This window comes from Bombus pyrosoma, linkage group LG16, assembly GCF_014825855.1.
Source record: "Bombus pyrosoma isolate SC7728 linkage group LG16, ASM1482585v1, whole genome shotgun sequence".
Lineage (NCBI taxonomy): Eukaryota > Metazoa > Arthropoda > Insecta > Hymenoptera > Apidae > Bombus > Bombus pyrosoma.
In genome coordinates, this window is record NC_057785.1 from 3,350,709 (window position 1) to 3,376,288 (window position 25,580).

Consider the following 25,580-nt stretch of genomic DNA (forward strand, 5'->3'; position numbering starts at 1 on the left):
TAATATTTCAAGCATATATATTTTTCATTTTTTTAATCAAGTCTTTCAACATTTCTTAACATATAATAATTAGGCAGGATATACATTTAATTAATAGGATCAAAAATGCGCGAATTGGTTGTGGATATTTTACATATACATACAGATCCGCGTGCACGCGTGTGCATGTGTCAGTATATTAGTATAATAATATATTACAAATGTACAACGATTCAAAAATAAGAAAGTTTTTTATACAAATTTGATTTTAAAAATAATATATATATATATATGGATAGATAAGGTCCTTATGATTTTAAAACATATACATATATATGTTGTATGCTATATTTAATAAAAATGAATCATTGAATCTATCGGGAGGTTTTATCAAGAATAAAATTATAGAATGTTAATGCAGTTCAATCTCCAGAACAGAACTTACATTACAACTCAAAAATACATAATTATCAGTCTGTCACTCGTTCACCGTTTGAGTAACTATTTCCATTATTTCTGCCTTGCTTTTTGTATTTGTTTCCCTAGACTAAGAATTTCGTTTATATACCAATATTTAAATTAACACCTGATAATTACATATATCACGATGGTGGTTTCTCTAGAGATATATTATGATCCAGATGATCACAATGGATGGGACACTGATGATACGATACCGCACTCGCATGACCCGATCTTCCTGAAGTCATTGGCACTCCCTGCTCCCATGTATCTTTCATAGGGTCGTAAATTTCAACTATATTTAAAAAGTGTTCACCATCATATCCTCCTGTAAATATTGAATAAGAAAACATCCATTGATGAAGTTACAAATCTAAATAAAATCTATTCTGTAAAAATATTTTTTGGTTCTCACCCATTGCATACAATTTTCCATCTAGTACTGTAACACTGAGTGCACTACGAGCAATAGTAACACTACTGACTTGATCCCATATATCTCTTTCTGTATCATATCTTTCGACAGAGTTTAATTGCTTTGTTCCATCATATCCTCCCACCACATATATGTATTGTCCAAGGTTGGCTACCCCAGCTCCTGATCGGCTACATTTCATAGGTGAAACCATTGTCCACTCATCGTTTTCAGGATGGTAACATTCTACAGAGTTCAGTCGATTTATTCCATCAAATCCACCAATGGCATAAAGTAATCTGTTATAAACAGAATTCACATAGATAACATAGTTTAATAAGAAACTCTTAAACCTGAAATAATTTGCGAGTTTCACCTATTAACTACAGCTACACCAACTCCCAGTCTCTTGATGTGCATTGGCTTCACGTTAGTCCAAGTATCGTGATCTGGATCATAACATTCAACGCTATTGTGATATTCTGCACCTGCACTACCTCCAACAGCATATAATAGTCCATCCATAACAGCCACTCCTACTCTGTTCCTTGGTACAGACATTGGGCTGCAAGCTCTCCATTGATCCGTGACTGGATTGTATCTATCAACCCAATCACTATCATATCTGCAAATTTATATAAATTCTTAAAAATGTTATGTCTAATTTCTTACTATCTTCTCTTCCAAGAAACTTACCTGCTATCTGGTGAATTATTCCTCCCACCAACAGCATAAAACATACCCTTTAGGAATGCTCCACCCAAACCAGATCTTGGGACTATTAGTTTAGCATGTTGAGTCCAAGTTTTTTCATCTACGTTATACCCCTCTAGCAAATCTAAAGAATGTTTCAAAAAACCACCAGCTATGTATATCACTCTACGAGTGTTGGGTGTTCTCTCTTTTACCACTGGCTTTTTATGAAGAGTCAAATCTTTGAAGATCTGTGCAAGGTACTCTCTGCATGCAGGTACTTTCTTCAAAACGTCACAGTTTTTCATTTGTTCTCTAAGGAAGTTAGGAGTGAGATACTGACACCTCACTGCATGCAATATGTGCTCCATTTTGGGCCCTCTGGCTTCTTCATTGTACTTGACCCATTTTAACACTGCATTGTATACTTCTCTCTCTTCCTGTACATTCAGCTCATCCTTTCTCACTAGTGCTATCAATTGCATTGCCGATAACTGTAGGAACTCTTCTTCCTGACATATCTGACTAAAATGTTGAACAATAAATTGATTTGCTTTCTGACATAAATTTTGACAACCATGTTGTTCAGCAAAATTAGCAATTCCAATAGCATTTGTGGGATCTAATTGTCTTTCCAAGAATACACAACACGCATCTATGACATTACTAACCTGCATCATAGATGTGAAAAAAGTATATTAGATACTGTGACATCTTTTTTTTATTAGAAAAATGTAGTTATCTTTTATATACCTGAAACATGGTGGCTGCTGATAAAAGAGAGCACACTGTAATCTCTGTGACTCTTATTTGACCAGTATACATGAAATACATTAAACGTGCCATCGTTGTTGGGCTGACACCTTGAAGTTTTACCCTAGACATTTCAGATTCTTTCAAACCTCCCGTAAACATTGCCTAGAATATTGAAAACAAGCCAATGCAATTTTTGTATTTGTCCAGTGTATATCTTTTGTATGTCTTTAACATAAATTACCTTAAAATATGGACTAGCGGCAGCTAAAATTACTTTGTGTGCATAGAATAACTCTGACCCTACTTCCAATATAACATCAGTGAGCATATGATGACTTCGCATGATGAACATCATCTTCATAGCATCTTTAATATAATTTGCCATGTAAAAGGTCATGTCACCAAGATCTCCATGTTTCTCCGTAGAATCTAGGCCTTCACCCTCGGTCATGAACGAAGAACTAGATCCAAGATTTTTGGAATGGAAGCTGCTAGGAGCTTCTTTTTTCATGCAACAATCTTCCTCATCCATTAAAATAACCTATGAAAGAATTAAGTTCACCAATAATGGACAAATCTTACACAAATAAGCATCACATATAAACCATATTTCAAGAACACAAGAAATACTTACAGGAATGACCGAAGAATCGCCGGCAAAACAGAGAAATGCAAGTGAATTACGAATAAAAATTCGCAATCTTGATAAATTTTCCAAAGTAAAATAAATTAAGAAGGGAAGAGGAGATGCGATAGAGCGAACATAATTTAAAGGGCTAAGTTGCCAGTTAATTAATTGATCGTGCTCGATGGCGCAGATATGAACAATAAGTACTAACGAATATGATGTTGATGTTGGCTCACGTCAGACGTGAAATTATTATTTGCACGTGCTTTCAAAGGATCCTGTGAGTTGACAAATTTTTCTTTCTCCAAGATGAGCATCGATATCTTAACGTCTATTCTAACGCGTTACTTAAGGACTGATAAGAGTAACTCGTTACTCGAGATCGGCTTCTGAATGAAAAATGTATATTCCACCCATGCTCGTAATACGTACGTCGATATTTTACATGTGTGTTTGTGAAAAATTTGGGCGGTAAAGTGTAAAAAAAACGAGATGCAAAGAATTAATCGTTCGGAAGACAACAGCGAATACGTTTATATTTACATGTCACTATACCGCAAGCAGCTCGGTCGTACCGAGATAATAAGGTAATAAGAGACAGTGTCTAGGTATATGGTTACCACACGGGGCTATGTACGAGACAAACACAAGCGAAAGTTCGACCGTGAAACAACACTCGTGATCGTAGATGACGTGAATGACTTGCATTTATTTCGCTTTGATGATCAAGCACGTTAGCAGCTACCTACCGAGGTTTTTACCTTTGAGACCGTTCGCGCACCTTTGAACCAATACGTCCGGTAATCTTTCTGGCTCGCATTTTGTCATCCAGGAATACGTTTAATATGTTTTAAATATTTGTTTGGTTATGTGTATGCATTTGTATTCTACATTGTTTCAGTAAATTGATGGTAAACTGAAAATGTTGGAGGGATTCACGTATAAAAAATGACAATTATTAGATTTACATTACATATTTATGAGTTAATTATGTCAGGATTGAGAAATGAGGAGGTTATAGGTTGAAGTTTTTAGGAGTTTGAAATTGGGTAAATGAGAGACCACGTTTATTTTGAGACAATATATTTATTTCTTATTAATATGGAGTTTTCAACAATAACAGTATAATAGTAGGCGTAACAAGAGAGACGAGGTAGGTTACGAGGAACCTAACCTAATACCGTACGCCAACAAGTCACCGCCGTAACAGAATCTCTGTGGTTTATTATACGACTACTTCGTGTAATCCTCTACTTTATGATTTTACAATACTTATTTCGTTTCCTTAAAGTTGCATTGCGCTTAAGTTATAATTTATGCAACTTTAATGCAACGTAAGTAGCAATTGCTCTACCAAATTATAAAGACCTTTTTAAAGTAATGGTTAGTTCTTGATAAGTATTTATGAATTAGATCTTATTAGTTTTTACTCGTATTAGCAAAACGAAAGAGTAGTACAGAAGTACCTATATTGAGCCTCAAGAATTTTTTTAGCATTGCATTCTATGCAGTTGAGAAGTTTACTATTAAATCTCCACAATATACAAAGTTCCATTGTAATTGTTGAAAAAATAAATTTCAAAGATAGTAGGAACCTTGTTCTGTGAATTGAGACATTTTTCTATGCATAGAATTCAATGAACAAGTCCTCAGTATTTGATACTTCCTATTTGTTAATTTGTTAGTATATTCTGTACTTTATATTGGAAATGTTCTCATAATTAAACAACAAATCCAAATATCTTGTGAATTTGAAGAGGAAATACTCTTTTTCTTGACTTATTTGCGATGTATAGTTAATGTCTGTTTTTCATTGAGAAGTTTTAAAAGAGCCCTGAAGAATGCATTATATTTAATGCGGTAATATTATTTGGCAGGATCTTAAAATCAATATAACAATAGTTGAAATTATGGCAGTGTTTTATAGTATAGAATAATCTTATTGCCATTAGACGCGGAAATAACGTGTTAAGGCTATTAGAATGTTATTAATACTTTAATTACTAGTTATTTCTAATAACTGAATCATACAAATTTATATTAGATTTATTATCAAGCAATAAATATTTCTTTTCTTTTAAAGTTTGAATTTTCGAAAGTTTGAATTTTAAATCTGTTATTTTTATGGGCATTATTGATGAGAACAATGAGAACACTTCATGATATTAATTTAGAGAATGGAAAGAAAAGAGCACTAAAAGATCCAAAAGTTTTAATTAACTAAGGGGAATTCTCTAAATTCTACATTAAATAGGCCGATCCAATTTTTTTGATTATCGCGTGTAATAATTTTCAGAATATTTGATTTGTAATTGAATAATAAAGATAGAAGTACAGATGAATTTTGCTCTGATCTTTCCATAAAATGCTCACACTGTACAGGTTCTTGTTGGCGCACAATGAAGTAGGGGGCTCGACCTTTAATTCAGTGCAATAATGCCTCTTCAGGTATCTAGAGTAGAAGACACATATGTACAAAGACTTTCAAAAGACAGGTTTCCTTTTTCTCTTTTTTTATGCATTTTGGAATAAATTGGAGAAAAGAATATATATGATCACTACTGAACTAAATTACCGGCAGAACCCACTTATTAAAGAATGTTACAGCTATTAATTAATTTAATAAGTCTATCTTTGATTTAGTTAGGCTTGGGTGACTCTAAACTGGCCCCCTATATCTTTGTATTTTGATTACTTCCTGAATCTGCTATTGCAAGCAAGCCAGTCGTTTTTCTTTGTTATTCAGTTGAAAGAAATTTATGGAAATTATCTTTATTGTTTGTAACACAATGATATTTGTCTTTGTTTCCTCATCATCATGTATGAAATATTCTCGAAAGTCTGTTAGCTAAAAAATGACAGGTGTAAATATGTAGGTGCTGACAGTGTAAATGGTAAAACAAATGTCGTTATTTGTAAGTTGGGACACTTTCATTGGTAGAAGTTACACTTGTTATACATCAGATTGAAGATTCAGTAGTTGTATGTAGTCAGCCTGCGAGCAACTTATGTTGTCTTATAGAGTCTCTGAAGCGTAGTCTGAATTTAGTGAAATGTATTTTCGAATTTCAGGGATGATAACTAACATGCATTTGTGAGAGTCTCTCTCTCTCGTTAGACTTTCAAGAATTTCAGTTACGAGTGTCGGATACAGTGCCTAACGAGAAAACTATGAAACTAAATCGCTATCCTCTATGTATAATTTATAATTATATAGCGAATTGCTCGATAATACGATTAAACGCTATATCCATAAGTAAAGAATTGGGCGGATCGACTACTCCTAAGGCCTCGCTCATCAATTATTTTCAATTAATTTAGTCCCACACATTCATTCTAACAGTCTAAGTTTGGGTAGTTGGGATCAAGTTGGAACGATGATAGTTCATTTTCAGCTTGATGAAAAAAAGGAAAAAAAAGTATAAAAGAAGAGGAAAAGAACATTTTGAAATAGAGAGTATATATATGTGCGTGTCCTTCATTTCCAGTTTGACGAAAGAAAGGAAAAAGAACGTATAAAGGAAGAGGAAAAGAACATTTTGAGATAGAGAGTGTATATATGTGCGTGTTCAATTCCAATGATCCGTGGATGCGTATGTGCAATTCCTGGATAAATTTTTCTTCACCTATCAGTCTAATAATTGGTGGAAGGTTATTGCACAGTAAACACACGATTTCTTCCACTATCAGTGAATGAAATTACAAATAGAATGATTAATGTGTGCATACAATTATCGTCGTTAAATGTTTGCTGATAGAATTTCATTTCATATAATGGTATACCAGCTTTCGGTAAAAAAGTGACTCGTCCGATTAAAATTTCGTCCGCCTTTCAATATATTTTATTATTCATTCTTTTATTTTGAATGAGATAATTTTTAATAAGATTATGTATTTTTTCTTTTAGTAAATGGTCATTCTACGCTGAGAGTTCTACGGGCGAGTCTCTCCTTTTCTCTCCTCCCATGAGAGAAATACTAGAAGGTTTATGGCAGTATGTGAGTCAGCAAAATTCCGTAGACCAGCGATTCTCAGCTTTCACTTATTTCTATTCATTGTCGATTCCTACTTTAATATATGCCATTGTCTTATGCGGTCGTTCGAATTTTCATCACCAATTTGTTACAGATGGCAAACTGAAAGATGTCGATGAGTCATCTACGAATGATTAAAAGGAATTTGAGAAATACGGCAGTGTACGATATCTAATAATCATATTATAATTTTAAGAGAGACTCGCCCAGACCGACAGCCTCTGTAGAGTTAAAATGCCAACAAGAAAATACTTTAGTTACTCATTTAAGTCGCTACTCGTTAAGACAATCTACTAAAGTTTTATAGCACTTTTTTTCCATTTTTTTTATCAACATACTCTATCAGTATTATCAATGTACGTAACAACATGAACAGATAAAGAGATTTCATTCTTTCTTCGTGAGAGAATCTCTTTCTTGTGTTACACTTTAATTACCTCCGGAGACACTGTGTCTATAATATATATATACTTTTTCCTTTATATATATATCTTTTTGTTTTACTGTTTGTCGGATTTTTTTTTCTTCTACAAATTGACCTATAAATCTGATATTGCTTAAATCAACCAAAGCCCCTCAGAGGCAACGATCCTCGAAGCTTTTATGGCTCACTTCTGCAAGAACTCTCTCTGTCTCTTTATTAAAATTAGGTAAGATAGCCTGTCGTCTATCAAGGGGGATGAAGGTCGCGGTGGTGGGCTCTGGCACTTAAAATCGCTTTCAATTCGGACTCTAACTGCTTTTTCGTTCGTTCGCTTACCGATCGGCCTCCTACCACCGGTTGAGCGGTGAGTCTTGGTGATGGTAGATCGGTCATCAGCTTGCCGGTGTCTCTGTTCTCATGGCTTCTGGCTCTTCTTATAGGCTTCTTGATGGGTAAGGGATCGTTCTGAATCTTCTCATGAGACGGCCGCTCTAAGGATAACGTCATTTCCTGGTTCAGCGTATAAGAGCAGCCGCCAGCGACCGTTTCGGAGGACCTGCTGATATCTAGAGTTCCCGAACCCCATTCACGAGATAGTTTCCGTCCGATAGCGGAAGTTAGCTCATTATTAGGGGATAATAATGGGCTCTTGGACATTTGATGGCTGGACGAGTGTGGTGGCCTCAACGTGGCAAACACTGGGAACGATTGCCCTCGTTTTGCAGGACTTCTCGTGTATCTGGGTGTAGGAGCACCTCCCCCAGTGGATTCACCCTTGATCGTTGGTGTCGTACTTCCGGTGGAATCGCTTTTCGTTGGCGCTAGGGGTCTTAGCGTTGCACTGCCGCCGAAATTAGAGCCTAGACGCGGTGGTGGTGATCCTCCATCTCCGTGGCTCAAGCGACGACCTACTGTTTCCAAAGGGCTTCTTGCTCTGAGGTTAGTGCTGCTCAGAGTGAATTCTCTGGGCTTCATTGGGGCCTCCAGGCTGACCGGAGACAATCCTAGCCTGGAGCTTGATAAATTGATCGAACTTCTGCTTTTCTCTGATCTCTTTGGACTTCGAGGCATCAAAGGGCTCTTGCTTTTGCTTCTTTCTCTTCCTTTTACAGTTTTTTCCTCTTCCTCTTTTTCTTGCTCTTCCGATACAGTTTCTATTTTTTCCTCTTGTTGGACTCTGCGAAATTGAATCGATTTACTGATTAGATTTACGGATAGGAGTAGTCAAGTAAGATTAATGGATTCTTCAGCTCTCACCTCCGGATCTCCTGGATCATCTCGAAGAACTGAGCTTTACTTTTGCGCCTTCGACGTTGTTCGTGTTCCTTCTGGAACATGGCTACCTTGTAGATATATGAAAAAAGTTACAGTCTACGGAAGCAAAAAGTCACTTACTCGCTTGACACTTTTTTGAAACAGGGAGGCGATCTGTCCCTGTCGTACCGTGTGAACCAGTTCTCTGGCAGCGTGGTGTGGCGACACCAGCTCCACGCAATTGATGAATCTATACAATTTCTGTGAGAAGAACATCACGTTACGGCTGCGCCATATAGAGTCCTCCGGTCTATGTCTCAATCTGGGCAACGTATATTTGTAAAACAAGTGTTCTCCAGCTAAAATAATTGTACCAAGTACAACGCCCATTCCTAGAAGACAGAATACGCCGGCAACAGAAGCTACACCCAGAGGTCTGGGTTGTCCCCCTTGTTCATGGTCAAGGCCAGTATCCATTCCTTCTCTTCCTCGAATACAAGGTAAACCACCATACCTGTTGTGATCATTTTTTTCCAGTTATTCGATCGTATTCCCTTGCAATCTTTAATTAAATGACAATATTCTTGTAAAAGTAGTTTACCATTTTTCTTGCAAGATATCTAGTAGTCCAGTGCTCGTGTAATTAGCTATAACTTTAGATATACTTTCTTTCAAAGGATGGCCCTTAGTAAGGGCAACGGCATATGTGTCTTCATTTATGGTGTCTCCGATCTTTTGTAATCGACAACCATCGTCTATCGCCCGATAGTAATCTAAAATAGGAGTATCAGCTATGAGAATATCTAAAGTACCATTTCTTAATTTCTCCACGCCCTCGGCGATGTTCGACAAAGAATATCTGGCCATGTGAGACCACAATTGTGTGTTTGCTTTCTGTACATAGTATTCGGCTGCTGATGCTCTTGGTGCTCCAACCCTTTGCAACAGTAACTGCAACACATAACACAATCACTGGCTAGTTTATTCAGAAATAAGATATAATATCCTAATCAAAAATTTGCTTACACTTTTATCATGATAATTGCTCACTGCAGGGTGGAAAAAGAGACCCGCGATAAGGGCAGCTATATTGGCCGTATAGGAAGCCACGAAGATAACGGAGAAACCGCCCCAAATGTTGATTAGAAACTTGTTAGGCCAAGACTTTGGTGCCTTGAAGGCGACCAAATGTCCACAAAGAAGACCCCACATTACCCACAAAGCAGAAGCTATCGAGAAGTTCTTGCTTCGTTGTCTACCCCATGGGTTCAGGCCGAATGGACTGAACCATTCGTACAGTGCCACTGCTATGGCAGTAAAATTCAACGACGTAAAAACAGCGATCCACAGCTCTGTGCTGAATGGAAATAGGAAAGCAAATAGCGAGATTTCTGACTTGAGCTTTGGCGCTGTGAGGAAGCTGACCCCACTGAAGAAATACGGTGTCGTGAAGTCGACTACTTCTGCTCTACGTGCAGACACGCTGAGTGGTGCGAAGGCTAATTGAGCTCGACCAGAGACCAGTTCTCCCATGATTCCGTTCCATGTGCTGCCGTTTCTCTTGCCGAACAGGCCATCTTTTACCAGATACAAGTCGTATCGGAATCCTAGTTCACGAGACACCAGGGACATCAAGTCCATGCTTAGACCGTAACAACACATCAATGTATTTTCTTGACGACAAAACAGTCCTCTCAAGCAAAGACCTTCCTGTAGATTCGTAACCATCGTAAACGGTGGTGCCAGTGCTGTTACTATGCGATACATCGGCATGCCAATTTTTTCGCCTCCTTGCTCCAGGTACGCTGGCACGATTCCACCTCCTGGCCAAATTATCGTGTCTAGATGAACCTCCTTTCCACCTTTTACCGTGCCGACTTTCGTCCATCTGTGTGGAAGAACATTGGAATATATTATCTTAAACATGACATTTTGAATAATTGGATCAATTTAGATTTAGAATTGTAAGACTCAATTATTTTAAAAAAACGTTTAATTAAACACATACCTCAATTGAGTCTTATTTCCTGGAAATCTTATGGCTTGTAAGTTCAGCAACTGGAACTTAGCCTTGTCCTTGGAAAGTTGACTCACGGAATTTCTTAACTTCTGAGTCAAGGTCTTGGAAACATTGTGCCTCATTTTGCTCATCAAAAATTTGGCGTTACTTTTTGGAAAGCATTCTGGTACGAAGTTCTCTTCGAGCTGAGCTTCTCCCAAACGATTCAGTCTGGGTTTCACTTCTAAGAATGTTTCGTCCAGCGCCTGAGAGGTCTCCCTGATCATTCTGGATAATATAGTGTCACTACCCATCAATTTTATACCAGAGGGTCTCAAAGCTAGCATACCGACTGGCATAAAATCCTTGGAATTCAATTCTTTGTCCATTATTCTAATATCCTCGTCGTCGTCAAAATTAAAGCTTCTATCTTCTTGTTTGTTCACAGACCTCTCGCTCTGCCACCTATATTCTTGTAATCGATGTATATCGTTCGCTAAACTGGGCAAAGAGTTTAACGATAACTGGCTTTCCGCTACGAGATTCACGTTTCGGTTTATACTCTCTACGGGTGAAGGATTTTCATTCGTTGCTATCGACGATCTTGAGCTGTGTATAATAGTAGAACTGATTATATTTGGTTCATTGGGTCTCAGTTCTGCTTTCAGATCCAACCAGAGCCACAGAAATCTTCCTGCAAGCATTTCATATTTACCAGCCACAGCTAGGATTCTTCGTGCACTGTTCAAGTCACAACCCATCACTATGACTCCTCCACTGCCACCCTCTTCGGCAACTCTTTTGAGTCTCATCCTTAAGGTTTTGTCATTCGTTGGAAGATGTATAATAGTTCTAGGTGTTAAGGTCGTTTGGTTCGCGTGTAAAAGATGAGTCATTGGCAGCAAGGTAGTGTCTATAAGGAGAGTGAATGCATGCCAATTTGCTCTATGCATTAAGGCAGCAGCAGCTGCTCCCACTTCCCTTGTACTAGAACCTATACGACTTTCGTATTGACCAATATTTCCCTGTAAATTCGAATCTTTTGTTAATTACATAAAAGCTATTTTTTAGGAAAGCAGTTTATCCATGACTACAAACCTGTCTAAGGAAATCCTCGTGTGTAAATGGTAGCCACAAGGCTGGAATATTCAAGGAAGCTGCAGCAGTGACGAGAAATTTGGCTGCAGATCCCCCTCCAATGATGAGACTCAACACAGTTTTCCCAGCTTTGATTTCATTACAGAATTTGCTTAACAGTGACAGAGGATAAGACAGCGAATCTGTCTTGACTGGTGCCTCTATGAAAGACACGTTCATGTCTGCATGAGATGACTCCAGCCTTGCCTTCTCCCATGCTTTTTGTACATCTGTCTTCAATGAACCCTGTGGTTGTGTCAGACACAGCACGATACGCCATGCAGCGTAAGATGTTCGAAACCGTCCCTTAATGGCTCTCACAGATCTGGCAGGATCCGTAGAGCAGAGACAGAAACAAGTACCCAGCAAAAAGAGGAATAGAAATCTCCAAGCGAAGCCGAACATCTTCTTCGCTTTTCTGTCTTTCTCTCCACTTTGTTATTCTTTGCTTAGCTCTTCTGACTTACATCATACATGTAAGGTTCCAATCTGTAATCGTTGAAATCGGAATTAACGAATTACTCGTCATTGATATTCCTTGTGTATAATTACATGAGTCAGTTATGGTTCATGGACGTGTCACAAATTAGTCTCACATTGTTGACAATGCTACATGCAAATATCTGGTGTTTCTAGCGTGTTTGCGCGAATAATGCCATGATTAATCTGATTCTGACACAAAACGTTGTCTTGCTCTCGTAAAAGGTATTTTTTTATTTCATACTTTCTCTTTGAAACATTTTTTAATCATTTGCGCACTTCAGTTTCCAAGGTTCACACTTTATTAAAAAAAATCATGGAACTTTTCACGCGCGACGAAACAGTGCATAAATTTAACGATTAAATTTAGAAAATTTGAACGTGTACAGAGGAAAAAGAGCTGTGACAGTTTACCTTTTCCCGAAGCGAATCATATGTCGCAGATCCGGGGGTGGGTGAAGAGCAGTACGAAGATTGCTTCTTAGCCGCCACATAATAGCTATCGATTAGGTAACCGTATCAATTGTCGTAAAATAATGTCAATTGGTCAGTGTGGAAGACAGGGATGAACCGTCACTTGCCCTCTTCTAGACGTCCTACCCCGTGCATAACAGCCATTTTCGAGCAGCCCCTCCCTTTAAATTTCACCCCTACAGTACACATACCATTCTCTCGCGCAAATACGTGTTATACCACACGTACTTATATATGTATCTCTCATGTGCGTCTCTCTGTGGACCATGAGACATCGAACATTAAGATTGGGTTCTACTGTTTCAATTTCTCAACTTCCCTCTAAAAGATATTAAAATTGTGGTCTTGTTTTTTTTATTATTAACGTAAATAAAATAGTCATTTTTTAAATAAATAATCCCCTTTTTTATTGTATAAAAAGTTACAAAATATGGCATTTAAAATTATTTGGAATTTGTTAGATGTTTAAAAAGTCTTGGTTAAATAGACAGTGGATGGACGGTGGAATATGGAAGAGACTGTAGTCGGCCGGAAAATATCTTTATATATTTGGAATCTTCCTTAATTTACATTTTGCCTTATATACATATACACGTTATGCCGCAGTTACGTCTAATACAGTTCCCCTTTTTTAAGTGATCTTACAAGGCTTTTTTCATATGATAAGAAGATGCATGTACATAGGTAGCCATTCAGATGCAGCTTTTTCAAAAATTTGCATTCGCTATAATCCCTTAATTGCTTCTTCTTTTTTCTTTTTCCGCTACAGCTGAGATAACATTAGTCGGAATGTAACACGGAGAGTCATGTTTTACCAATAATAATAATATAGTCAATATCTTACAATTAATAATAATTAATAATAATTAATAATATTCTCGGGTCTCTCTTTCCGCTAGGAACTACCTTAACTCGTGGACATAACAAGTATATAACAGTCAGATCGGAATAATTAACTAAATAGGTTTTGTTGCGACGCATCGTTTTCGAATGTACTCCAAGCATTGTTCAGTTCCATGAAAATTAACTTTGCAATGTTCTCGTTAGCCGTTCCTGCTTGCTATAAAGAATAGTATAAAAAAGGATTAGAAACGATATCGTTGTTCATATTTATATTAACATTTTACTCGATAGTTTCAGATTTTGAATAATACCTTATCCGGATGCACAGCCAAACAAGCTTTCCTATAAGCTTTCTTCACGTCCGCGGCAGAAACTAACTGATGCATCTCGCACCGTTGCCATCTGTCAGCTTCTGGCCAGAGAACCGTATGCAACGAGCAAAGAAGGGCCCTTAAATTACCCTTCTTTCCTTCTGTCCATTCGGCAATCTTCAATCTATCTGGATCCATATTCTTAGCAGCTTCTACTTTTCTCATTTGATTTATTGTCTTTGGGCTGTCTTTCTCTGCTTTTCTCGAACTGAAGAAATTGTAGCCTTGACTGCCCAATAGATCCTCGAAGGCATCTCCACTCGATTTGCTTGTTTTATTGCCTGTTGCACCGCTATCAGCAGCAGCAGCAGCGGTATTGGTCTCGTTAGATGCGTTCCTGTGGGTATTGGGGCTAGAGTGTATTGGTGTGCTAGCAGGAGCGGGGCTAGCGGATTGTGGAGTATTAGAGTTTCTCGGCGTTCCATTCCAACTAGACGTTAATCCAGCTCCCAGGGAGCTAGCAAGACTCGCGAAGGGATCCTTGTTTTGAGCTGCGAAGTTCGGAACGCTTGAATTTCTTGGAAAGTTTTCCTCGGTTAGAGGCTTCGTGTTATTCGGTTTAGAACCTTGCATACTTCCTAAGAGATTCGCAGTGTTTCCACCGAGTGGATCAAATAAATCGTTGAGGTTTTGTTTAGTAGTAGGCGGTCTATGATTAAAGAATAAATTGTTCAAATTATTATTAGCATTGTCATTCCTAGTAGTAGGCTGATCGTGTCCAAAGAGTAGATCGTTTTGGACAGGATCGGTAATAGTGGGCACGGTGTTTTTCGTTTCTTGTTGAATAAAATCACCGAAACCTCCTAAGAGATCACTTTCTTTTTGACTAGTTAAATTTGACGAGTTAGAAAAAATATCTAATCCCGGGTTCACTGTAGCCTGCACAGTATTATTCAAGGTACTGGTGTCTGGCATTCCTAGGTTCAATAAATCTGCTTCTTGTAACTTGATTTCTTCTTTTATTTGCTCTTCTATGTCCTCTACTGGCTGTTGAGGTACTTCTTGTTGTACATTAACGTTGCTTTGTGCTTCGACTGGTTGCGAAGTCGTTACTTCTCTCTGAATCTAACATTTTTACATCGAAATATCATAAAATCTCTAAACTTTAATTATTTTTAATATAAATATTTCTATCACTTACCTCTTCTGGCTTAGAGATTCTAAAGCTCTCTAAAGTTTCTTCCATTTCCAAAGTAGATCCGAATAATGGGTCTGGTTCCAATTTCGAGGATATTTCCGCTTCCCAAGGAGCTGGAACTCTTGCCATCTTTGGATTCTCCTCAGCCATCATGATATTCAAAATAACACTGAAATTCCCGCCTATTTCAGGCACATCATCGAGATCCTTCTTCTTGAACGTTAAAGCAGATTCACTAAGCGGTATGTAACCAGTATGAAAATGAACAGAGGCAATTTTAATTCCTATCATACGACCCAGCTGCTGCCTGGCGTGGAATATGACTAAGGTAACATCTCCTCTAACGGTAGCATTGCCAAGTGCCAACTGAACCTTTCCCTTCATCATTCCAAACAGTTTTATATCTTCGTATTCTGGTCGCTTAGTGGAAAATACTAAAGCTCCGTTGCTATAAATATCGACATAAGGTCTACAACCATCTTTTGCCCTAGTAAATAGTGGAACAGGTTTAATTACTAAGGAACAAAGGGCTAGAGGCTTTGTATGAGGCTGTACACCGGTACTCAGCAAACTCATATAGTTAATACAGCGTAATTCCGAAGGTTGCAGCTGGGGAGGCTGTCGCCTTGTTATGAACATCGCTATGGCTTCTTCAGGTGTAGAGAATGCTCTAGCGTATATTAGTAAAGTACACGCGATCGTGGCGCTGGCTCTAAATCCATCCTAAAAGAAGGAAGCAACATTAAAAAATATTATGGCTTCTAATTAATCTAAGAGACTCCAAAGTATACTCACACTGCAATACAACACTACGATGTGATTAAAATCGGCGTTCAGGTATCGATAAATATCCTGACATATCTGATAGAGGGCTGACAACAGCGGGGCATTAGAATCCGAGGAAGCATAGGCGAAAGAACAGTCGATATGTCTACCAGGAAGTCTAGACACGTTTGGTCGACCCCGAGATAAATTATACAATTGTATACGAGCTGGCGGAGGATGTCGAGCTTGTAAAAATGCTCTTACATCCTCCACGTGGTTAGCTCTATAGGCAGACTCTATTCCATCTGCTGGATAGGGCATGATTAATATACGCGACGTTAAGTAACTGGCATCTAATTCAGTTCTGGCCATGCTCTGTTGCATAGAGTACATCACTTTGCTCGAAGTATCTTTCAAGTTTCGCAAAATGCTGCCAGCACCGCCTTTCAATGAGCTAAATAGGCCTGTCGGTTGAGCTACGGGAATCTTGGCGACTGCAGTTTGAGTCGCTGGAGTAGACTTTGGAGGTGGTACGTTTACCGGAGGAGATGGTCTCGGTGGCGGAGTGGGTGTGCTAGGTGGTTGAGTAGGTCTGGGAGGCGGTGGAGTCTTCACTGAAACTTCCACTTTCGGGGGTTCTCTAGGATCAAAGTTGTTTGACTCGGCTATCGCTGCTAACCGCTCCAAAATCATTGATGTAGTCAGCCTTCGTATCGGAGATACATCGAGACATCCTTTTACTATGTCGTGTAAACAAGCTAAACGAGGATTAGGCGGAAGTGAAGTGTACTTGCCATTAACTATTGCGAGCTTGTTACCTACGAATGAAATGAAATTAAATAAGAATCGACTCTACTGTTAACATGATATGAATTGAATACCTTCAGGAAATGGATGCCTTAGTGTTATTAGAGAGTATATTATACATCCAAGCGCCCAACAATCAACTGGAGGACCAATAGGCTCATTGTTCCATGTATCCATCATCTCTGGAGCTCGATACATGGGTGTAGTATATTTCGCCATCTGATCCTCCAAGGTGGCGCGTTTTTGAGCATTCCAAGATGGATTTGGCAAGATTTGCTGATTAGAAGTGCTACCAAAATCGCATAGCTTGATCAGACCATCGCTCCCGATTAGAAAATTCTCTAATTTAATGTCCCTGTGTACTAGTGGTTCAGGTTGCTGACTGTGCATATGGTGCACAGCCCTTGTAGCCTGGTAGGCTATTTTACAGATCTGAGCGAGAGTCAGAGAATTCGTCGATAAATTTCTGAGCGTATCTGCGACTGTACCTCCAGGACATAATTCCGTTACTAATAAATACTCGTATCCTTGACGATCCTCGCGTTCGAAACGCTGAGCATACAGATACTGGATTATATTTGGGTGGCCAGATAGTCTTTTCAAAATCTCTATCTCCTGCATAATACTTCTGTTAGCATCTTCATCAACTGCTATAAGCCTCTGGAAAAATAAGTGCAGATCAGTATAACCTTCTGTAGCTACTTTAGAATAATGTAAATGGATGAGTGATTTACCTTAAGTGCATACTCTTTCCCTGTATTTATGTCTTCAACTGCAAATACCAAAGCCCAACCACCTGTTGATACAAGTATTTCAATATTAACCAGAATAAATAATTTAGAAAGAAATATAGTCTGAAGTACTAAAGGAGTGTGTGATAAGGTTTACATATCAAACTCTTATCTCAGTAGTGATGTTTTTTAAATATCGATATTTCTGAATGAATCAGCAATCCTTTACCATAGAAAAGCAATTGTATACAATTCCTTGTCTCAATTTTAATTCATTTATGTTTTCATTTTAACAAACTATATTAAATTCAGATAATGAATTATATATTCAAGTAAAGTATATAGCAACACCTGCCAATAATATATAGGTATTTGAATGCATATATCTTAGTTAATTGGCTGTTCTTAAAAACATTCTAGATATAGCAAACTGGTGCACTAGCATTGTATAGCTGAATGTCACAACACATTTGACACATGTCAAGAGGAGAATAATATACAGTGTTGGCACAGTGTCAGCTATTGTTTTATATAGTTTAAATTGCATCGAAAAACAAGTATTTTTATTCGATAATTAAAAACGGTTATAATATGGAAATATTTTAATTAGGATGTGGAATTGTGTGACAGTGGAGTGCTAGAAGGGTTGACAGACTCACCCTCGGCGAGTAGTCTGGTCACACGTAATTTCACATTGTTGATTTCTAGTATTTGTCCGACGTATTCATTGGTATTTGTGGCTCCGTTCAAGTATCCCAAAGCGGATCTTAAATAATCTGACATATTTCCTTTAAAATATCCCGTCGAACCCCCAGAAAGCGTTTCTGTACGTTACAATGCAGACAGCCGATGCTGTCCGGCCATACTGTCTTTCTGACGTCACCGACAGTGCCGTATCAGTGGTATTTTTGTATTCTAAAAATGCTAACAATCTCTGTTACTTTCACACAAATTATTTCGTTAATTAACAAGTTAACGTAATTACTCTGCGATAATGTCAATTTAGAAAGTGTAAGGTAAATTGGAGCTATATTTATAATTAGTGACGGTCCGACAGTACCGTATCAATAGCATTTCTGTGTACTAGATGTATAGAGATATAAAGATAGAGTACGCGAGTCATATATTACCGTGTAAGTGGATTCGATATGGGAGTAGAAAGAGAACGCTGCATGGAGGCGTCGCTCGTTGATTAATGTTATACTTAATTATTTACTATATGAATGTGCGTACGTTATTAGATGAGGACACAAGAGGCCTCTGTGCAGCGTTCTCTTTTCATTCTTATATCACTTTCCTTTATCGCTCGCTCACATCTTTATATCCTTATGATTAGAAAACTGATAACAATTTATATGATAATCTATAATTAATTAACAATCTATATGTACAATTAGTAATCACAAATATGTGTGATACATACAAATAGGATATAAAATATTAAAAATTTAAAAATATTGAAATGAACCAAGCTAATTTTTATTTTACAGTTAAATTTTTAACATTTGTGGCTTGTGAGAAAATAAATAATATCTTCTTTCACCAGTTGAATATTAGAAATTAGCAAGTCATAATAAGTTATTACTATAATAATAATAATTATAAGAAAAAATATTATTTTGTATTACAGGTAATCTCCAGAGAGAAAGTTAAAGAAAATCTTCTACTACTTGGTTTTTGAAAAGTGTGCAATTTATTAGTTTGCACGAAACACGCGCATGCGTGTAGAAAATTCGTAAAATCACGACCTGATGCGATGATTAATTGCTTTTCTTTTGATTCTATGAATTTTTTCGCCCTGTACTACTAGTTCAATTCATTATCGATAATAGAGTAAATAATACCGTGCGAGTTTTTGAGATAAGCAGATCCAGTGGTCGTGCTTTGGAACTTGTAATACATACTTGTGAGTCTTGTTATTGTTATCATCTTGATGACGTATTTTTATTGAATGGTTCAATCATTTTCAGAAGTTTGAGAATGGCGAAATATGTAAAATTTACAAAATTGAGGTCTTCTACGGACAGCACCTTCTGGGCAAAATTTGTGGAATTGAAGATTGACAAATTCAAACTTGATGAGAAAAGTGTCAATCTATGGGGAAATTACAGTCTCCAATCGTTAAACGAAGACAACACCAATCCATTGGTGTTGGATTTCACATCGTTCAATGAGTAAGTTTATGTCTGTGACATAATTTATTATTTCAACCATTGTATTCCAAATATCTGTCAGAAATAATTCCATATAGGTAATTTTTAGAGACTTGGAGACATTAAATAATAATTCATCGGTTCTCTGCTTTGGACATATGATTAATACAAATACTTTTGAAGCATTTCGTCAAATTAATCCTGAACAATTCATCGATTCCATGGGAAAGGATATTATAAATAATATTCAAGATGGAACAATATTGCAAAACCCATGGAAATTGTCATTATTTTTAGTCTTGGCTTATTCAGATTTAAAAAAATACAAATTTTATTATTGGGTTGCACATCCCACTCTATTGAAATTGCCTGAAATGTATTATCAAGAATCTCCACAATCAATTAATGAAGAATTCACAGCCAGACAAGTAGAAGATTTGTGTCAACATTTTTTACAATTAGATAGCAGGACAAAAAGTTATTTTACAGTTTTAATATCAAAAGAAGGTAAACTGAGTATTATTGACTTAGCAACAGGAGTAGAAATAATTAATGCAAGGGAAAAGCAATCACAAGTATATTAAAAGATTTATTTTATATAAAAATACTATACAATTGTGTTTATATATGTATATTTACCTATTTTTCTAGGAATATAGTGAAATATATTTTGCATTTTATGACCCATGTACGACTTTCAATCCAGGTTGGCCTTTACGTAATCTTTTATGCCTTTTATGTTGGCATTGTCCTATACATTATTTTTCAAAAAACATTAAATTCATATCCATACGAGGGAATAAAGCACAGAAAAGTATTGTTTTTAAACTTAAGACCAAAGAATACGAAAATTATAAGGACATAAGAGATGCTCTATTTATGAGTCATCTGGTGGGCTGGGAAAGCAACTCGAACGATAAATTGGGTCCCACCATAGTTAATTTATCTGATACAATGGATCCAACCAAGTAATTATTTAAAAAAAAATTAAATACTAACGATAAGTACATATATCAAATATTTCAGTGGCATTTTTATCTTCTATCAGATTGTCAGACAGAGCTATCAATCTGAACTTGAAGCTAATGAAATGGCGTCTTGCTCCTGACCTAGATTTAGAAAAGATCTGTAATCTTAAGTGTCTTTTATTAGGCGCTGGAACCTTAGGTTGTTCAGTAGCAAGAGTTCTCCTAGGTTGGGGAGTTAATAACATAACTTTCGTCGATAGCTCCAACGTATCTCATAGCAACACAGTGCGACAAAGTTTGTACAGTCACCAGGATGCTGTGAAGCATAAGTATAAAGCATATGCAGCTAAGGACGCTCTATTGAACATCCGACCGAGCATAGTGAGTACATAAAAATCTTTAATTTCATCGATGCTTTGTTAAATTAATTTTACTAATAACATAGAATGCAGAAGGTGTAGTTTTACACATTCCAATGCCCGGGCATGTTGTTGGTAAAAGTATGCTGGATTCTACGAAGCAGTCCTTGGAAAAATTGGAAGAACTTGTCGAGAAGAGCGACGTTGTCTTTCTTCTATTGGATTCTCGAGAGGCCAGGTGGTTACCTACGGTTCTCTGCGCTGCTAAGAACAAGATTGCCATCAATGCAGCCTTGGGTTTTGATTCTTATACAGTACAGAGGCATGGTACTCGAAATTTCACTAGTCCAGTTTCACCAGACTTGGATGCTAAGAATCCCCGCGGTGTGGACCTCGGTTGCTATTTTTGTAACGATGTAACACAGCCTGGAAATGTAAGTCTATCATAAAATTATTACGATTCTTATTCCTTTTATAAAAGTTATTTTATTCTATAGTCACAAACTGACAGAACATTGGATCAGCAATGCACAGTTAGCAGGCCGGGTTTATCACAGATTGCTGCAGGATTAGCAGTCGAGTTATTAGTAGCTTCATTGCAGCACTCTCAAGGGTGAAAGAAATAATACAAACTTTAATACAAATAAAAGTTAAATATATTACAATAGTATATATAATATAATTAATAGTTTATTGTTTTGTATCTAACAGAATCGAGGCAGAAGCGTTGGTGGGTAACAGCAGAGATAATATTAGCCCAAGCGATACAGAATTGGTAGGCTTGTTGGGATGTATACCACATACGATACGAGGTTCCCTGTGGAATTACGATACTCAGTTAACGATTACTCATAGATTTACATCGTGCACAGCTTGCTCTGTGCCTATTATCGCGGAATATAAAAATCGGGGTTTATCTTTTGTTTTGGACGCGTGTAATATACCGAATTATTTAGAAAAATTATCAGGACTGGAGCAAATACTTAAAAGGCCCGATTTAGACGAGGTATATATATTCCAAAAATTTTATATTGAATCGTTCAATTTTGTCAATTTTTTATTAAATTTTTAATTACAGCTTTGTTACGCGTTGGATAGCATAAGCGATGACGATGACGATGATGGAAATGATGTGATACCTTAAATATGCGAATTTTTCTCTTTAACAAAGTTCTAGTTCTTGTAATACAATATTTAAAGAATTCAATTTTACCACATAAAAAGCATTGGAAGAATTTATAATGTAATATCCATATCCGTTAATTGCAATCGCTTTATTTTAATTTTTTTATCATTATGTTGACATTTGACATTAATATATGTCAAAATCTCATTACAAGATATATCTTATTACGCACATGACTTGTATATACAGATTTTATGCAAATATTAGAAGAGTATACAAGACGTTACGCCTCTGAATTTGTTTTTAACGCTAAATGTGTTGAATAAAACATTTGAATTGCCTGAAAACTAAAAGAAAGACAGGTATTCTATTCTACGTCCCCTATATATATTTAAAAAAATCATCTATAGTACTGTTGTTCCTTAATAATCCTTGGTTTACAGGCTAATTGAAACTTAAGCTCAACTTTAAAAGAAATCTAAGAAGAATTTGCCCTTCAAAAATTTTGTTTACTAAGAAAAAATTATATAAAATTGTAGGCATAATTGTTGGAGGGAAAAGAGGGAGTTTGAACTGTATTTATACGGTCGGCGTGGCGCGCGTTTGTGCCTTTGGCAATCTTCCCGCTAGAGAGCGCCTCGACGGACGAATACCAGACATTCCAGCGTAATGTTTAAGTAGTGGGGAATCGAGGCTGGCTCTCGTGTGTCAAAGAGCCTGTGTTCCTTGTGTGTTCGACCGCATACCATTAGATTTTCCATCGTTTTCAATGAAAATACGTACTGTGCGTTGGCTCGACGTGCCAGCGGACGTCGTGCCGGATGTTTGATCCTCTGTTCGTCAGCCTGTCAATGCAGAAACATCGGTGAGTGAATCATGGAAATAGGGGAAGAACCACCTTAAGTTCGATTTACCTTGAGGAATGCATGGCTCGTTCCTTTTTTTTCTTCACGCTACGTCGCATTCCTCTATCGATTCTTGCCTCAAGACGGGCGGACAGGCGAGGGGTACGTTTCATTATGCTCAGTCGGTAAAAAAATTATAAAAATCGTTACCGATTTACCGTCTACTTTCTATTAATCCTGCTTTTTGTTCTTCTAGTCCAGTTTTCGGCACAATTACAATTTTTTCTAACTTCTCAAGTTTGAAAAACATACAGAAGTATATTATTGCGGCACTGATATGCATGTTTTCTCATTTTTATTTTACATTAAAAATTTTCTTAGAATGTATAAAGTTGGTAAGAAAATTACTAAAATCATTACCGGTCGTCTACTTTCTATTAACTTTGGTCTTTGTCCTTTTTGGCCCAATTTCTTTCTTTTTTTAATTTCTCATGCTTGAAGAGGATACAGAGGTATATTATTGTTGTATTGATATGCATAGCCTTTTGTTTGAGTCCTGTGCAACAACTTTTCTTAGAATATTAAGTCTTGTTAAAACGAGAATGAGATTGAGACATAAAAATTCATGAACTGCAGCAATGGTACAGAGTGATTTTCAGAAATTATTCTTTTATCAGGCTTTCTACGAAAAATGTTTGTTACAGATTTGAACTTTTTTAATTATGCCCGCGCGTTTGCGTGTATGTTGTTGTTACATGAGACTGGAATTCGCGTGCCCGGCGTTTCGTTGATTCATCGCTTTCGATGAATTTCATTTAACGAGGGACGATTATTTACTTCTCTGACTTGTAATCTTCGATTGAATGTTTATCAGCTTTTAAATTTATCAGTAACTCTACATTCCAACGAGAGATTAATATTTAAAAAAAGATATTATTGACAAGATACGTTTCAGGAAGAATCCAGGAAAAGCTTGCAAGAATATCGGAGTGGGAGTAGAAGTATTTGATCTAAATTACTAGATTATTGCCTTCCTTTTACTCCAATTGGACTTTAATACTCATCCTTCTAAGTATACTTATTACACTAGAAAAACAAAATTTCACTTTTGTTATTACTATTGAGTACGAAAAGTATGCATTCACCTTAGATAATTCTTATCTTTTTCCACGGAAACGGAAAGAAATCGATGAGAGACACAATAATAGGTTGAAAGTACTATTTAAAAGGCATTGTTTATGTTGTTAGAAATGAAATTGCGACGCCGGTTGCGTGGAAGTTTGGAAAGAGAGCAGGAGGCGCGATACGAGAGTAAGAAGAGGAACACTGTGACTAGTAATAGCTTTGAGTATGTCTACATAATTCGGAGTTATCACTGTACAAACATACACACAAGTATCACCGATCAAGTAACTCTTAATATCTTCTTAGCGTTTATTTCCTTAAATAAAGCTTTGTATGTAAAAAATACGAGATCCTAAAGGATTTTCTTTCTTTCAGTGGTGATATAATTTTCGATGTCACGACATGTCACACATGGTACATATATTACCTTGCATAAGTATTTGGACACTTGTTGCAATTCAATTAAAACATTGATATTTTTATTATATTTTCAACATTATAATAGAAGAATGTCTCTCTATTATTAATTCTTTACTTCTTGCCTTAATTGCGATCAAATGTTCTGCTAAATTGAAACTGAAACAAGTAATATACTAACATCGATCATCCTCTATATTTATCTCTAATAAATAGCTTATACCTCATAAAGTCCATAGAAACTTTTAGAATATGGTTGGAAACATATATTCCGATCATTCTAAGATATCAATATTGAACAGATATATTTCATCAAGCTCCGACTATTGTTTTTTTATTTACACTACGTAGTACCAACTATTAATGTTACCAATGTCTACTAATTGTATGTAATGATTATTATCCCTGAGATAAAAGATCAGAAAATCAGATCGAAGAGCTTTATTTAAACTATTTTATGTATTTACAACAATTTGCAAGTCTTCAAATACTTATCCACTATAATGTACGTTATTGAATACATCTCAAATCAAATATATATATATATATATAAAGTCTATATATGTATATAAAAATGGTAAGAACTTTTGTTTTAATCTAATAATTGAAGAGTAATTCGAAGCCATTACTAGTCGGTATGTTAACGGTGGGTGGAGTGGGATCTGGGATCGAGTGGATACGCGTGGGGACTCGCGAAGCGGCGTCGGGTGGGCTGCACGCGAAGAGGCGGAGGACGCGGGCGGCAGACCTCTGGTGAGGGGTCCGCATTCCACAGACAATGTCACGTTTTTTAATCCCCGTTTTACTTTATTTGTACTGGCTTCGGCCGCGAGGAAGGCCCCCAAACAGTTAACTTCGACTTCTGTCCCCAGAGAGCAGAAATCCTCGTGACGGTGCCGTGGTCGTCAGCGTTCTATCGCGGGAATTTCAACCCGTGTGTCGAACACCTGCTGCATCTCTACCTCGAGAAACACTTCCTATCTGAAGTTCAATCCCGCGGACAAGTGAAGTTCTTTTAGAAATAAGAACTAGAAAGGGTGAAATTGGTGGATCAAGGATACCTTTGTTCAAGTTCTCGAAGAAGAAGTACGAGAGAAGAGATGTCCGCCGTCGAGAGCGCCTTGGATGTCCTCTCCAGGGCGGCTACCATGGTGCAAGGTCAGTTTGCCTCGTGACTTAAGCTTTCAATGGATTGCT

General features: G+C 37.0%; 6 protein-coding genes and 1 long non-coding RNA gene across 14 annotated transcripts in view; 3 read left to right on the top strand and 4 right to left on the bottom strand.

The window, feature by feature from the left end:
• Positions 1–3,948, bottom strand: LOC122576544 (kelch-like ECH-associated protein 1B). The gene is made up of 7 exons (XM_043746993.1): positions 2,940–3,948; positions 2,547–2,846; positions 2,303–2,467; positions 1,553–2,220; positions 1,233–1,481; positions 857–1,155; positions 1–769 (listed from the first exon to the last, which is right to left on the bottom strand). Exons 2-7 carry the CDS (start codon positions 2,835–2,837, stop codon positions 582–584), a joined length of 1,860 nt encoding a protein of 619 aa, XP_043602928.1. The 5' UTR covers positions 2,838–2,846; positions 2,940–3,948; the 3' UTR covers positions 1–581.
• LOC122576548 lies at positions 3,398–19,128 on the top strand. 3 transcript variants are annotated; one of them, XM_043747006.1, is made up of 3 exons: positions 3,398–3,520; positions 6,841–6,931; positions 19,021–19,128. In XM_043747006.1, the coding sequence occupies exons 1-3, from the start codon at positions 3,426–3,428 to the stop codon at positions 19,069–19,071; spliced, it is 237 nt and encodes a 78-aa protein (XP_043602941.1). In that variant the 5' UTR covers positions 3,398–3,425; the 3' UTR covers positions 19,072–19,128. The 3 variants fall into 3 exon arrangements, with proteins under 3 accessions (XP_043602941.1, XP_043602942.1, XP_043602940.1); XM_043747007.1 differs by lacking the exon at positions 19,021–19,128 and adding an exon at positions 7,062–7,197; XM_043747005.1 differs by lacking the exon at positions 19,021–19,128 and having other exon boundaries at positions 6,841–7,105.
• On the bottom strand, positions 4,000–12,980 carry LOC122576538. 2 transcript variants are annotated; one of them, XM_043746980.1, is made up of 8 exons: positions 12,676–12,980; positions 11,743–12,270; positions 10,654–11,669; positions 9,672–10,533; positions 9,247–9,596; positions 8,787–9,159; positions 8,649–8,716; positions 4,000–8,568 (listed from the first exon to the last, which is right to left on the bottom strand). In XM_043746980.1, the coding sequence occupies exons 2-8, from the start codon at positions 12,184–12,186 to the stop codon at positions 7,638–7,640; spliced, it is 4,044 nt and encodes a 1,347-aa protein (XP_043602915.1). In that variant the 5' UTR covers positions 12,187–12,270; positions 12,676–12,980; the 3' UTR covers positions 4,000–7,637. The 2 variants fall into 2 exon arrangements, with proteins under 2 accessions (XP_043602915.1, XP_043602914.1); XM_043746979.1 differs by having other exon boundaries at positions 8,649–8,719; positions 12,676–12,979.
• On the bottom strand, positions 13,260–18,356 carry LOC122576540 (cyclin-G-associated kinase). The gene is made up of 7 exons (XM_043746982.1): positions 18,050–18,356; positions 17,394–17,455; positions 16,734–17,319; positions 15,883–16,670; positions 15,091–15,810; positions 13,890–15,014; positions 13,260–13,795 (listed from the first exon to the last, which is right to left on the bottom strand). Exons 1-7 carry the CDS (start codon positions 18,171–18,173, stop codon positions 13,688–13,690), a joined length of 3,513 nt encoding a protein of 1,170 aa, XP_043602917.1. The 5' UTR covers positions 18,174–18,356; the 3' UTR covers positions 13,260–13,687.
• Positions 19,129–22,349, top strand: LOC122576543 (ubiquitin-like modifier-activating enzyme atg7). 3 transcript variants are annotated; one of them, XM_043746990.1, is made up of 9 exons: positions 19,129–19,296; positions 19,361–19,564; positions 19,653–20,118; positions 20,195–20,511; positions 20,592–20,892; positions 20,957–21,304; positions 21,368–21,483; positions 21,582–21,876; positions 21,949–22,349. In XM_043746990.1, exons 2-9 carry the CDS (start codon positions 19,371–19,373, stop codon positions 22,012–22,014), a joined length of 2,103 nt encoding a protein of 700 aa, XP_043602925.1. In that variant the 5' UTR covers positions 19,129–19,296; positions 19,361–19,370; the 3' UTR covers positions 22,015–22,349. The 3 variants fall into 3 exon arrangements, with proteins under 3 accessions (XP_043602925.1, XP_043602926.1, XP_043602927.1); XM_043746991.1 differs by having other exon boundaries at positions 19,130–19,296; positions 19,364–19,564; XM_043746992.1 differs by lacking the exon at positions 19,129–19,296 and having other exon boundaries at positions 19,429–19,564; positions 19,642–20,118.
• On the bottom strand, positions 22,130–24,083 carry LOC122576549. The gene is made up of 2 exons (XR_006319788.1): positions 22,911–24,083; positions 22,130–22,841 (listed from the first exon to the last, which is right to left on the bottom strand). It is a non-coding gene; the product is annotated as an uncharacterized LOC122576549 (long non-coding RNA).
• LOC122576547 (transcription cofactor vestigial-like protein 4) overlaps positions 22,723–25,580 on the top strand; it is a 10,839-nt gene continuing 7,981 nt past the window's right edge. The window contains exons 1-2 of one of the 3 annotated variants that reach the window (XM_043747001.1): positions 22,723–22,861; positions 25,256–25,541. In XM_043747001.1, coding sequence (XP_043602936.1) covers positions 25,484–25,541 — 58 coding nt within the window. In that variant the 5' untranslated portion in view covers positions 22,723–22,861; positions 25,256–25,483. Of the gene's footprint in view, positions 22,862–24,095; positions 24,190–24,217; positions 25,137–25,255; positions 25,542–25,580 lie in introns of those variants that run through there. The other 2 variants (XM_043747003.1, XM_043747002.1) reach the window with 2 other exon arrangements.